The 14,471-nt window shown below is 45.1% G+C and overlaps 1 protein-coding gene across 6 annotated transcripts in view; it reads left to right on the forward strand.

Moving 5' to 3' along the window:
- The window catches only part of LOC147880794 (uncharacterized), a 142,971-nt gene that overhangs the window by 9,825 nt on the left and 118,675 nt on the right, over nt 1-14,471 (forward strand). For 5 of the 6 annotated variants that reach the window (XM_087371097.1, XM_087371099.1, XM_087371100.1 and 2 more), the window contains 2 exons: nt 7,064-7,612; nt 7,705-7,845. In XM_087371097.1, the coding sequence (XP_087227223.1) occupies nt 7,064-7,612; nt 7,705-7,845 (690 nt within the window). The remainder of the gene's footprint in view (nt 1-7,063; nt 7,613-7,704; nt 7,846-14,471) is intronic. The other variant, XM_087371101.1, reaches the window with a different exon arrangement.

Consider the following 14,471-nt stretch of genomic DNA (forward strand, 5'->3'; position numbering starts at 1 on the left):
TTACCACGGGTTGTATCCGTTTTGTGATTATAGCCCGTTGGCCTTTAGGCCTTCTTGTACTCTCGTTTTCAAGCAATATAACTAGCACTACTTTTTGCGAAAAAAAAAACGTGAGGAATTCGAGCAAGCTGCTCACCACCCAACCATGACATCTACGGGATGCGATCCCAAATTAGGAGATGTCCCCTCCGAGCCACGAGCTGAGCTATGAGCACAAACTCCTAACGAGATCCTAACCAGCCCGCTGGCCTTTAGGCCTTCGTGTACTCTCGTTTTCAAGCAATATAACTAGCACTACTTTTTGCGAAAAAAAAAACGTGAGGAATTCGAGCAAGCTGCTCACCACCCAACCATGACATCTACGGGATGCGATCCCAAATTAGGAGATGTTCCCTCCGAGCCACGAGCTGAGCTATGAGCACAAACTCCTAACGAGATCCTAACTAGCCTGGTATCCCATACCACTATGTGGTGCCTAGAGGCTTGGGATCTGTTGCTGGGCCTTGGGCTACGCTAAGATGCAGGCACACGTCCGCGACTCAATCCAGGATCAGACCTAGCACCTGGGAACGAAACTTTCTTCCATTGGCTCTCTGAGAATTGAACCTCTGGGCCCCTTTTATAGACTTGGGCCCAATGTGCCAAAAATAGCGAAGATCTAAATCTGGTTCCTACCCTTGCCACTCAACTCGAGAATCAAGCCTGCGTAGCCCTAAGCCTCCCCAGGCTACGTGAGCTAGTCTTGTGTACCTAGTACACGTCAAATACCAATCTGTGCATATGATAACAAGTGCCCACTAATTTATTGTAGTACCCAAGCAATGGGTAAGAGCATACTTCCCAGGCAATAAATTCAGCTCATACACGTGCTTATGCACATCAAGAGGGAGGTCCACTTTGGCATATGAACCGCTATCCATCCTTTGCTTATGAGCATCCCCAACCCAAGACGTATGAACCTTTCTAGAGTTGGCCATACAATTCTCTACTTTATGCTGCCTTTGTACACAACTCATACAAGACTGTGAGCTGGTCTTCCGTACAAATGGGGGAAATCTTTTGGCGAGCTTTTTAATGTGAGCTTTTTTACCATTTCCTTTGTTTTTGCGAGCTTTTTTTAGAAATCCATACATGTTTTTGTTATAAGAAAGATGGGAAGGTTAGAAAGAGGGGGAGAGAATATAGGATATGTTCATTTTCATAGCATGTGGGAGGGGTGGAAGAGTATATACTATGCACAAGAGGGGGGAGGATATGAGTGGCAGTAGGAGGCAAAAAATTATGGAAGATATGTCCATATTCAAAGTAGAAGGGAGGAACTATGGGAGATATGTACATTTTAAAAGTGTATAATTTGAAACTTTTGACCTCATATTTGGATTCCTCGTCGAATTCCGGTCATTTTGAGTACCAACATGACCATATTCTGATAAAAATTGAAAAAATGGTGTTTTTGTCATTTTGGCCTGTTTGGGGCCTGTTTTGAGTCTGCGCTGTTTGGGGCCTGTTTTGAGTCTGAGCGCAGACTCAAAACAGGCCCCAAACAGGCCAAAATGAAAAAAACACCATTTTTTCAATTTTTATCAGAATATGGTCATGTTGGTACTCAAAATGACCGGAATTCGACGAGGAATCCAAATATGAGGTCAAATCTGTCAAATTATACACTTTGAAAATAAACAAATTTCCCACATGCTCTCCCTTTTCCTTTACATTTAGTAGATGAACATAACTTTCACATTCCTCATCCTCTCTCTCCTCCTTGCACTCCTCTTTGCATACCTTATAAGTTCCCCCTCTACATTCTCCACTATGATAATGAATATATGTTCCAACTCCCCTCCCCTCCCTTCTCCATGCCACCTTACCCATGCGCCCGTCCCTCCCCCTTTCCTTTATCTCCCCTCCCCCCCCTCTCTCCTCTTAACTGCAACCACAACCCAAACTTTCAACCCACCCCACCCCATGACCCCCCCCCCCTCTCTCTCTCTCAGGTGAATGAAAAGCTCGCAATATTCATGAAAATTGAAAAAAAGCTCATGACAAAAAGCTCACAAAAAAATCACACCCCGTACAAATCTGGTTTGTGCATTGTTGGCTGTACCCGTCTGCACTCTACAGGTCGCACGTTGTTGTACGCTGTAGGCCGTACTATTTCGTACAGTTCTTGTCCATGCGAGCCTACGTACACAGTCACGTACTCAATTGTCCCTTGCTTCCGTACAGTCGGTATGGCTGTCCAAGCTCACGCTTTCTTCTATGCTCATCGGCCAGCCCACGTTCTTCTAAGGTAATCCTTTCCATTTTGATTTGCATGGGCATGCTACATGGCAGCCCACGCTTTGGATTGCCTCCAAGGTCATTAATTTGCCCCTATGCAATGACCAACTTAAAAGCTCATTTGCCCCTTGCCCCTTCTAGTGGGACCAAACTAATGGGCAACCTGGGTCCTAAGGAGGTATTTTTGCCCCCTCTTTGGACTTATTCACTAATTCACCCCCAAGGCATTAATCCCTAGGGGTAAATATTACATTCCAAGGCCCTGCCCCTTAGCTTTCCAGGGTCCTACCCACAAGAAAGTGCAAAACTCACGCCCTCGTGACACTTACACACTTTTCTAGTGAACCGGCAGCTGGATGGCAACAACTATGGTGTGTGAGAGGTGATGATGGAGTCAATGTGTGGTCCTATGTCCTGGCAAACTTCATCTTGGTGGGGTTGCAAAGCCCTATCCACTTGATGAAAACCTTTCCATTTTGGAGCCAAGGGGTGCTGAGGGTTTGGCTCACCTCTGGGAAAGAGTAAAGTATAAATGGATGTACGATCTTTTATTTTCTTGAATTGCACTCTTGGTCATGAATCAAATGATGCATATGACGCTAGTGAAAGGCATGTGGGAGCATTTGGCGGCACTATACAATTGTGTTTCCCCCCAATGAAGAAAAGGTATCTCTTGAGGTATAGATGCGAGTTTTGGATCCCGCCACTTATGTTGAGTATTCCGCTTTCTATTCTTCCCGGTCATGAGTGGGAGGTTGAACACTCCCTCATCGGAAGAACTCATGCGTATGTGCTTGATCAGGAGTGCTTTTAGACTCCTCCACAAGGGGGAGGTGCGGATTCTTTGGCTACCTCACAAAACAAAGGCCAGAGCAAAGGGAATTGGAACCGATCTACCTCCTTAGAGAAGAAGACTGATGCAGAGAAGGAAGCATTGAAGGCTGAATGTACGTGCAACCGTTGTGGCGAGAAAGGTCACCACTAGAGGAAGTACTCACCAATCACAAGGGAAGGGTACCAGTTCTCGAATGCAGCTATCTTTCTAGCCTTTCTACATCTACATAGTGTGGATTCTTTGACTTCTTCCGTAGAAGAGGGGGTTTCCCTAAAGGTTGGTGATTCGATGGAGTGGATCTTGGATAGTGGTGCCTCTCGGCACATGTCTCCATCCCCTACAGGGTTCCATGACTTCAAGCCCAAGGTCGGCGACGTTTACAGCGGTGACAGTTCTACCATCAAAGTTCGTGGAGAGGGAAGGCTTAAGATCACCCCGGATGGTAGAGGGGGGAAGCACTTCTCCAAGGTATTATTTGTTTCATCCTTGGGCTTTCATTTACTCTCCATTCATGAGGTGTGCAAGCTTAGCACTATTGTGTTGTTCCATGAAGACTTTGTGGCCATTAGGGATAAATTAACTGGCCAAGTTGTGTGTGATGGCACAGTAGAAAGTGGCCTCTACAAGCTCACAACTCTCTCTTTCATCATTGGAGCCCCCCTTAGTGACTGGTATGGTCACTTGAATGTGGATGCGTCACGATGAGCCATCTAGGTGCAAACGGTTCTTGGTTTGCTGGATGTTGGCAGCAAGCAAGAGCATTGCAGTTCATGTATTCGAGGGAAGCAATATAAAGAAGCCTTTCCTACATAGGTTGATAGGAAAGCTTCGAAACCCCTAGAGATGTTACACATGGATCTTTTGTGGTCTTCTACAAATCCCGACTCTAGGTGGAGCACTTTTACTTCATTTTGCTGATTGATGATTTCAGCAAGCTCACGTGGGTCCATTTCTTGACCGAGAAAGAATTTGCTTTCTCCTTGTCTCGAGAGTGGTGTGCTCTTGTGGAGAAAGAATCCGGGCTGCCCGTCAATTGTCGTCGGGCTGACAAGGGAGGAGAGTTCTGCTCACATGCATTTTAGGGATTTTGCACGGAGAAAGGCATCAAAAGAGGACTTGCAAACAATGGCACTCCATCCGAGAATGGGGTGCTTGAAAGGAAGAACAGGACCATGGTGGAGATGGCCTGTGTCATGATAAGAGCAATGACTATTTTGTCATTAACAGACATTAGAACATTATTACATGAAGTGCCAATTTGATGGTGTGACATGTGTTTGTATTTATGACAGACATTGATCGATATTGTTATGGTGGTGGATCATCTGAGTAGATAGGACTTGTTGAGCTGGAGCCACTACTTTAGATTGTACCAAATTTGGACATATAACACTTATTTTATTAATTAAGATGTGCACTCATGTGTCTAGATGCTAGGGGTAATAGAAAAGGGAAGGGTGCATTAGAGTTCATTGAATGGTAGGTGCATGGGTCCGTGGTTGTGTCACGACCGGTCACGTATGATACCTACTATTCGATATTAGTGCGGTACTAAAAGAACTAAAAAATTTTGAGTGTACGTTCGATAAAACAGAAGACGACGGTTTTAGAGTAAGTACTTGTACTGACGGTTTTAGAGTAAGTACTTGTACAAGTTTCTTAAATGAACATTCAATGCTTAGAAAATGCACATGACTTCATTCTTGAAACACAAACCTGCTACATAGGTGCAAAAGGACTGAAGATATATAATTGATTCATAATTCATGTCAAAAGAATTGAAGATATATCATTACAAAAAGTAGTTATGACATAATGTAGTGAGTACAAAAAGGGGGACCAAGGTCCAATATAAATGTTGAAAAGTTGTACAAAAAGTTTTACTAGAGGCAAGAGTCTAGGACCTAGGTCCTAGGTACTCGTATCATTGTTGAATCAGAACTATGAACTTTTCGGCCATTGAAGAAGGTAGTTTGTGATTGTGGCCTTGGCCTTGATGAATGGGGCATAGGTGCATTTTGGCTAAAGTCGTTTACAAACTCCCTCCTTTCCCTTGTTCTTTCTCTTTGTTCTATAAAAAATTAGAATTTGTAAGATTTGTGAAAAGGGGTGTGTGTGTATGTGTGTGTTTGCGCATGTGCGTCTGTGTATGTGTGGCTGGATTGGAGCAGTTCATGTACATATGGTGTGGGTTGAGTGTATGTGAGTTATTAATGAAGATAGCTTCTAGCTCTTAGGATCGTCGAAGGTTGGAATTGGAAAGTAAGGTGTAAATAAAGTTTGACAGAGGGTTTCGAACAACTTCCTTTATTATGGTTGTCTTCGATTGCAAAGAGCATTGTGTTAGGAAAAACCTAGACACTGGAAATAGGAATAGATATGGGATATGCAACGGAAGAATTTCAAGAGCAGAGAAGGGAATGCTTTATCCAACTTCAAACTTTTGTGTGTCCACAAGAGAGAACCCACAAGCATCAAATCTGGAGTAATAGACAACAATAGAACAGTGCAAAATATCTCAAAGTATATGGCACGAAAATGAGATCCCAAAACCTGCAGCAATCCGCTGCCCCTGGATGCTTCGTGGTGAGCACATGTACTGCTCCTATTGATGCCCATGACCATGCACTCTTTAGGTTGTGTGTAAGCTTCAGTGACAATCTGTAGTGCAAATTGGCACACGAAGGTGGGATTGACCTTGGAGATATTAGAACAGTACGGAAGAAAAGACCAAAATCCATGTCCTCTACAATCCATAAAGATGACTCCCACAGACCTGAGAGGAGCCCATCTCATGCAAATTTGTATATTTTCAGAGAAGGAGGCAGGTGTATGATCATGGTCCTTTATGTGGATGACCTTGTCATAACAAGGAACCATGAAGAGAAGATCTTACAGACGAAGCATTTACTAGGAAGAGAGTTTGAAATGAAGACTGATGCATTTCTGTTTGGGGATTGAAGTTTGGCAGGAGCCGAAACAGATTTTCATTTCACAACTGAATCCAGGGGCAGATCATTAGTTCAGTTTGGAGGCAGGCCTCACGCACTGTGAAGCTTCACTTGGTCATACCTACAACCAGTAGGATGCGGCCGTTTATAGGGCTGAGAAGTCCTATGACGGCCGACCTAGTCGGCAGACCCACTGACCCAGTAAGGTCTGACCTGACCTGTTACAGACTGGGCCGACCCAGTCTGTGCTGATCTTGCCCAAATGTGCCACGTGGCCTTCTGCCACTGGTTGCCTGTGTCTGCAGCACTGCAGACATGCAGTCTGCCCACTCCTGGACTGCCAACTAGCAATCTGTGTGACTGCTGACATGCTGCAGTCTTAAGCCAGGAAGACTGCAAGCACGTATTGCGAAGCCCTGGTTCTAGCCTGTTACCTGCTGTACTGAAGTTCTGTACCTGCTGCTGCATTACACATACATACTATGGTCGTGGCCCCTGTACGTGTTGCATGCTGCCCGCAGGTTTGCCCTAATCCAGAGCTGTTGCCCACACCTGACAGTAGACTGTGTAGCAGCCCGTGTTGGCAGCCTACAGTGCTGCACACATGCCTGCCTTGTGGATACACTTTCTCCACCTAGATCTGCCCATGTGGCATCCAAACCTGATGGACACATAGCAGACTCTCATGCCCCCTATTCCTATACTGGTGCCCTGTCTCTGTTTCTGTCTGTCTAAGGGGTACATGTTGTCATCTAGAACAAATTTGTTGAAGTGCAAAACACTAGAATCATAATTTTATACAGTATCTGACCAAAAACGGACAGGAATATGTTTTCAACTGAAGAGACCAGTGCATGCACATTCGGTGACACTAGTTTGCTGTCTTCATGCTTCATCTTGTTTTACTTTAGAAGAGTGTTTTGTGCATTCAGGTTATACAGTCCTCATTGTGACACCTACCAACATGTCTGTTTTCCTTAATGCTATGATTTGGCAGGAATCACCCAACTGGACAGAGTCTTGAACGTGTGCTATTACTATTAGAAGGAAGTGCAAATGAAGCATTAGCTGGAAACAAAGACATTTCTTCGGGCGATAAAGTGACAGACGATAATATCACTACAAAAAATTTCTGTCAATATGCATCAAAGGTTGCAAGTACTCATTATCAGGATTTAGTAGTCCGTACACCTGTTGAGAATTCACACCTACCAAAATTGATTGTAGCAGCAAGCGAACATGATGCTTTTGAAAAAGGAAGTATCGACACAAATATGTTAACTAGTTATCCCTCTCCATGCAATCAGGTGTTACAGAGCTTTGCTGTTGAAAACTGGTGCATGTCAGGCAAAGGTGGAAGTTATGTTCCAATCACGGAAGTTCCATATGCAGGGCATGAAACTCCCCATGCTGCCCACCTTAATGAGTTTTGGCTTTCTGGTTATGCGCGTGCAGAACCTCTGAGGATAAAAGTACAGGAGTGGAGACTAGATCCCACTGTTGAAGGCAGACCTGCAATTTCTGTTAAGACTGCAGAGAAGGTGTGGTAAGTTTGGCATTTCACTGTAATTGATTTTCCTTCATATTCTTTTAGCAAGCAGTAGTTGACTCTAACCTGCTATGTCTATGAGTGATCAGGATCCAACTTGGAAAACCTCAGGCAAACTATGAACAGACTATCAGGAATGTGCTGGTTTACATTCAGCTGTTTTTCATGGTCAAGGAAGGTTCGGAAGTTCCAAAGTCTTCATTACTACAACACCTGCGGAAAGAGTTCTGGTAGGAATCCTGGCTTCATTTGGCCTCATTGCTTTTCTCCATGCAGATGTGAAATCAAAGGCTACAGCTTAGTTTTTTTCCTTTGGTCAACATCAAGTATAACTTGTACTTGTCGTCGCCAAAGCAGTTAAGCACTAAGTATACTTATGAATACATTTGAGGTGAATTTATCTACTGGTAAATTCATGCTTACTCTCTCTTGTTTAAAGTCTGAGTTTACGGTTGGGTACCTTGTGCTATAAAGATTTGAGGTCTTTCGTCGGGAAGTTGTGTTTGATAAGATAATGATCCCTCTTATGTGAAGGAGACGGTTGGGGTGATACCATAATTGGTTGGCAACTCCAAGGGAAAAAAGCTTCCAATCAGTGGGGAGCAAGCAAACCTCTCTTTGCTAGAGGCAGAAAGCGAAATGGCCACGATTCTTGTAGACAGTTGTGGGTTAAGGACCCGGACTCTCAAATTTGTTAAAAGTCATTTTTGCTTGGATTGTGAGAAAGAAAGAAAGTCTATTAATGTCTACAGGAGACCAAAAAACATCCCTTTAGGGAGGGCACAAGGCAGCTCCCAAGGAGTGACTTTGAGTTATTTTAAGTGTCACGGGGACGTGAATTTCAACGCGCAACTAAACTTGTGGACATTTTGGCCGTGAGGGATTGGCCTAGAGGAAGCGCCGACTTCCTAGAAGTCCCGTCCAGTTTGAAGTACACCCACTAGGCCCAAATGCTAGGCCGAGGCAAGGGTCTAAGAGGGGTTTAAATGTTGGGCCCTAGGAAGAGTTTTAATGAGGGGGGGCAAATGGCATGCATGTGGTTGCATGCACACCCTCCATCACCCTCCACCATCCCTCATGTATGAGAGGCGTTCTGTTGCTGGTATGGGCTGATTTCGACTGATTTTTGGGAGCTTTGCGCTCTCCCCAAGGTCCCCTTGCTTCACATTTCATTGGCATGCATCCCAAGGACCAAAAATGCTACCGTGCAGACCCTGATCGTTGCTCTATGAGCCTTTTTCAACGCTGTACGGACTGTTTTCTTCTGCTCATGCATCCCAAGGCGGCTGTTCTCTCTCTTCTGCCACATCTCAAGGTCCATCGCTTGCTGTACGCCTCTCTTGCACACATTTCAAGGCTGCTCCTCTGCTGTACTGCACTTTTCACCTGCCCTGTGAGCATTTCATGCCAGTTTTCTGCTCTCTCCTCCTTCAAGCTGCCGATTCTTACTGGCTGCCCTCTTGCTCTATGAAATTGCTGCCCTTCCAAGAATTGACGTCGGGGGAGCTGACCGGACGACTGTTGAAGCTATTTCAAACACATTTGCTGCCGTTTTCCAACAGCTTTCCAGAGAATTTGTTTTGCTTATGGTTGCCAGTTTGTCCATGGATGATGCAATTGGATATGTGCTGTGTGCTAGGGAATTATGCATTGAGGCTGGATGCCTTTGTAAGCCAGGGATTGGCTTGTGTTGTAGGTTGTTGAATGCTTGCCAGGATAAGATTCGGTTGGCTGGTTCTGGATAAGTGCAAGGTAGTGACCTTGTTGTATTGTCTGCCTTCAGAATAAGTTAAAGAAATACCGAAGGGGGCACCAACGATTTTGGGGCCAATCTGGTGTTGCACTTCAGGTGGGTGGCCCTGCTGTGTGTTTTCGGGGGGGGGGGGAGAAAGTTTATTAGAAGTCTTCGAAAGACTGAAGGGTCTATTAGATTGAAAGAACCTGATACAACGAGCTGAAGGGGTGGAGCCTCTAAGCAGGCATCAACACCCATGATGAATACAAGAAAAGCCGATAGTTACATGTGCCAATAATGCATCTTATTCAGTGAAAGGCATTGGGCAAGTTGCCATTACTTCTGTTTCTGGTGGTCTAGTCACTCTAGACAATGTACATTATGTTAATTTATGTACCAGGCATCCAGAAAAATCTCATATCCATTTCAGCCATAGCTACTTGTGGATATCAGGTTCTCTTTGATGGTGTTAGGTGTGCAGTCTATGATGCTACACACGTCTTTACTATGGTGTTGACTGGCACATTGGCTAGAGGATTCTACAGACTTGATGCATATGATAGCTGGTTGGATGATGCCGGACTTGCAGATGCAGATGCTTTTGCTATTGATGCTTCTACCTTGGCAGATACTCATTTATGACATGAGAGGTTTGGACACCTCAACTTTGGGGCTCTGATGAAGCTACACAAAGATGATATGGCTGTTGATCTTCCTCAAATGCATATGCCTTCAAAGCATGTCTGTGAAGCATGCTTGCTTGGAAAAATGCACCGCTTTGCATTTACCAAGGCTTGGAGAGTTGGTGCATCTCGCAAGTAGTATTTGATTCACAGTGAGGTTTGTGGTCCCATTGGGGTTGCTGCTATTGGGGGATTTTACTATTTTGTCACCTTCATTGATGACTTCACCAGATATACTTGGATTTTTGCCTTGAAATCCAAATCTGAAGTTTTTGCATGCTTCAGACATATCATTGCCTTGGTAGAGAATGAAAGCAGGCTGAAAATTGCCCACATTAATACAAACAAGGGGGGTGAATATATGTCAATGCAATTTACTGATTTTTTGGCCTCACGTGGCATACATCATCAATGCACTGTGCCTTACACTCCTCAGCAATATCCCGTGGGTGAGAGAAAGAATAGATCAGCCATGGAGATGGCTAGGTGTATGTTGAAAGGCAAACATTTGCCTAGCAAATTGTGGTTGAATGCCGTTATGTGTGCAAACTATATTTTGAATAGATGTCCTGAAACCAGCCATCAATAAATCAAAGGGCAGTAAAACTGACAAGTAACCAGTCAACACTGTTACATTAGCAATTCATCAAAAGTATTACCCAGCAGATTGGGATCTAGAGTGCCCCACCACCAAGACAAAGCCATAGATTGGCCCCAAACCTTGGCGTCCCTTTCGGTGTTTCTTTAATTAAGTTAGAGGCCCTGAAATCCAAGCTACATAAAGGATACACTCCTTACAATTGCACATACCTTGCATAGCGCTTACTGTTCAATGCTCTCAGCACTCCTGTTAGTAGGTCTACATTCCTAGTCCAGGGAGCTTGCACACAGACCAGAACTGTCACTAGTAACCACACTTAGCCATACAGTTCCCCATAGCTGTTATGAGTGCCCAACCAATTAGTCATCCATCTACTCAAAGCAGAGAAAGAAAGCATACGAAAGCTTTCTCCACTGTCCAGGACTGCCATGACCAATAGTCTCTCACCCTATGGGTCGTACATATCCTGATACAATGACTTGTTTCCCAAAAGAGATCTAGCATCACAATACAATAAACACTATGGCAGTCACACTTGTACCATCCCTCTCGGGGTTCCAGGGGGTACTTCCCATTCCAAGCATGGATTCCCGAACCCTGCCTACTCAGCAACGAGGTTGTATCAAAGATGTGCCGTCTGCCTAACAACCACTGCCTACATGTGATCCATCTCCTAGAGAAACCAAAAACATATTCCGACACGGAACATGTTACTTGCCAAAGCTAGCAAACATGATACACAATGAGTACCAACTCACTCGCATTAAATGTTTATTACTCTCTCAGTACGCATCAATATCACCAGCACTAGCCCTGCAAGGCTCTGCTATCACACCCATGTGCCCATAAGCATCCATACTCAGTGCAAACACTTGCATTTAACATGGGGAGCTATTATCTTCAGCCCAAGCAAGACCACATGCTCCCCCATACAATCCCAAGTGTTCACTGATCACTGGAATACCCAACAATGGGTGAAGCATAACTGAGCTGCCCCCGGTGCTCAGAAGTACAAACAATATCTGCAAGCATTCATTGTGATCACCTTGCCAAGCAAGTCTCTTTAAAAACACAGCCCATTGCTCATTGGCCAACATGACCCCCAAGCATAACCTCTGTGTGTATTCTTCTTACCAAGCATATACTATGCTGGTCATTTCTTTGCTCACTCCCGGGTAGGTGGCATCTAATACTGCCCAACCATGAGTACATAGCCCGAGGCAACAACCAGCCTATCAACATGGTACCTGCAAGCTGTCCAAAGGAATAACCAGCCTGCCCTTACTCATCTGTTTCTAGTGAGCTCTCCCAAGCATTCACTCATCTGTTTGCAATTCCTAGTTGAGGTTGGAGATGCTTTGTACCACATCCCGTACATGGGTGTACACCAGCACGTGGATCACCCTACAAAAGCTCCCATCTGTATCGTCGTACCTGACCTTACAATTCATTAATGACCAAAGTCTGCCATTCGTACAAATCTCACGTAGCTTGGTCGTACAGCCTCCTTACAATCGTCCGTACTGTATATATGGAATAGTCCGTACTATCGTACGGCTTTAGCAGGGAAGGCCAAACCAGCTCTTTGTGCCATGCAGCCAAGGAGCCTTCATTTATTGCTTTCCGTACCACGTACGGCCTCTCGCGAGCGTTTGTTAGCCAGCCTTCTCCTATTGACAGCGTCACCTCGCGCGGGCTTCTTTCTTTTTCACCCCGTGAACTTACATGTGCCATCTTTCTTTGCCCAAGGCCTTCCTTGGGCTTCCCTTCCAAAAAGGTTTGCATGGGCTTGCCATGTGGCAGTCCATGCCTTGGGTTGCCCCCAAGGGCCTCATTTGCCCCTAGGCCCCCTCTAGTGGGGCCTTTTTAAAAGCCCACCAATGACCAACCTTAATTCTAAGGTTCTTTGGGCCCCTCTTGGTTCTAGAACTTGTATTCGCCCCTAAGGCACAATTCCCTAGGGGTAAACTTGCACACCCTCATCTCGTGACCTCGCCATTCTCGGGGTCAAGGCCACATGCGAGCATTAAAAATCACGTCGTGACATGTCCCACAAAGGCATTGGAAACCATCACACCTTATGAGGCTTGGATAGGTCATAAGCCCATGATTTCTCACATGAGGACTTTTGGATGCTTGGCATATGCACATGTGCCTTCTCAGACAAGCACGAAGTTGGATGATAAAGCTGTCAAATGCATTTTTATTGGGCACAGCTCAGGAAGCAAGGGCTACAAGCTCTACCAACCCCACATGGGCAAGGTTTTTGTCAGTAGGGATGTTGTCTTTTCCTCTATGCCTTTGCTGGACTGTAAAAACGGCCCATTATTGATGCCCCAAATCTCGTTGACAGCTTGATGCCTTTGTTTCCGTCACACTCTCATGATGATGTCACATCAGAGGTTGCTCCTCCTTCCTCTATTGGTCATTTGCAGCCACATGTGCAATCTGAAAATCAGCATGATTTACAGCATCATATGCCTCGGATTGATCAAGATATTATGCACAGGGCTATTGACGAGGAGAGAGATGCAATATAGGAGCCCAAAAAGATTCCCTATTGGCTCCTTTTTTTCTTGTCTTTTAGAATAGCCCTACTGAGGCTACTCTTTACATCCGTAAGAGTGGGACAGATTTGCTAATTTTAGTACTCAATGTGGATGACATGCTTGTGACTAGGACAAATGTTGAGCAAATTGCAGCTTTCAAGCTTGACTTGCAGAAGACATTTGCTATGTCTGATCTTGGTCTTTTGCATTAGTATCTGGGCATTCAATTTGCTAGTAGTGAGGATGTCACAATCCAAGTATATTGGACAGCTTTTGCAGCGTTTTCATTTTGAGGATTGCAAGCCAGTATGCACACCATTAGAGCCTATTTTTCACTTCTCATCTAAGGATGGCAATGGTGCATGTGATGTCACTCTCGATCAGCATGTAGTTGGTTGTTTGATTTATTTATGAATTATCAGACCCGATCTTCAATATGCTGTCTAAAAGTTGAGTAGATATATGCACAGCCGCTCATCATGGGGACGTGAAAAGTGATGTAAAGTATCTTTATAACTCAACCCACGCTTGACCCGGGGTTAACCATGGTTAGGTGTAGTAGTGGTTTGGCCGTGAGGGACCGGCTAGGGGAAGTGCACACTTCCTAGAAGTTCCTAGGGACAAAGTCTAGGTGCACCACGAGGTTTAGGGGCAAGGCAAAGGCTTTAGAGAGGGGTCTAAAAGTTGGGCCCAAGGACAACCAACGTTGTCCTTGGTATGGTGGTTAGGAGATTTAATGAAGGGCCAAGTGTCATGCATGCAGGTGGATGCCTTTCTACCACCTACCATCTCTCTCCCCTCTCCCTCCTAGAGTCTAGCAGGTCTAGCAGAAGCTCCTGCTGCAGTTTTCGTTGCATTTTCTAGCTCTTGCTACTGTTGTGCTGCTGCTTTGGCTGCTCCCTCTCCTTTTGCATGTTTTTCATGGGAGTCCTTCAGCATGTACACATCTCGAGGTGGAGTACGATGGATGGCACGGATCTCAAGACAAGGAGCAAGACATTTATTGCAATCCATACAGCCGTATGGACTGTACGAAACAGAGGGGACTGTATGAAACAGAGGCGCAGCCCTCAAGGCTACTATACGGCCTTGTACGGACATGGTGCGGTTCCCAAGGGGATTGCCAAGGTTGGTTGAAGCTAGGATTCAAGGCCCAGATCCCGGTGTTGACTCTTTGGGGAAGATTTGCATGTCTGTGGTCCTCTCCAGCCTTTTCTTGCCCCTCTTCTGCTCTCTTTCTTCACTTTTTCTCTTCTCTCGATAGTTGGAAACCTCCTGCACCTTGCAG

This window comes from Dipteris shenzhenensis, chromosome 32 (genome assembly GCF_047967505.1).
Source record: "Dipteris shenzhenensis isolate YYH24624 ecotype China chromosome 32, Dip_SZ_1.0, whole genome shotgun sequence".
Lineage (NCBI taxonomy): Eukaryota > Viridiplantae > Streptophyta > Polypodiopsida > Gleicheniales > Dipteridaceae > Dipteris > Dipteris shenzhenensis.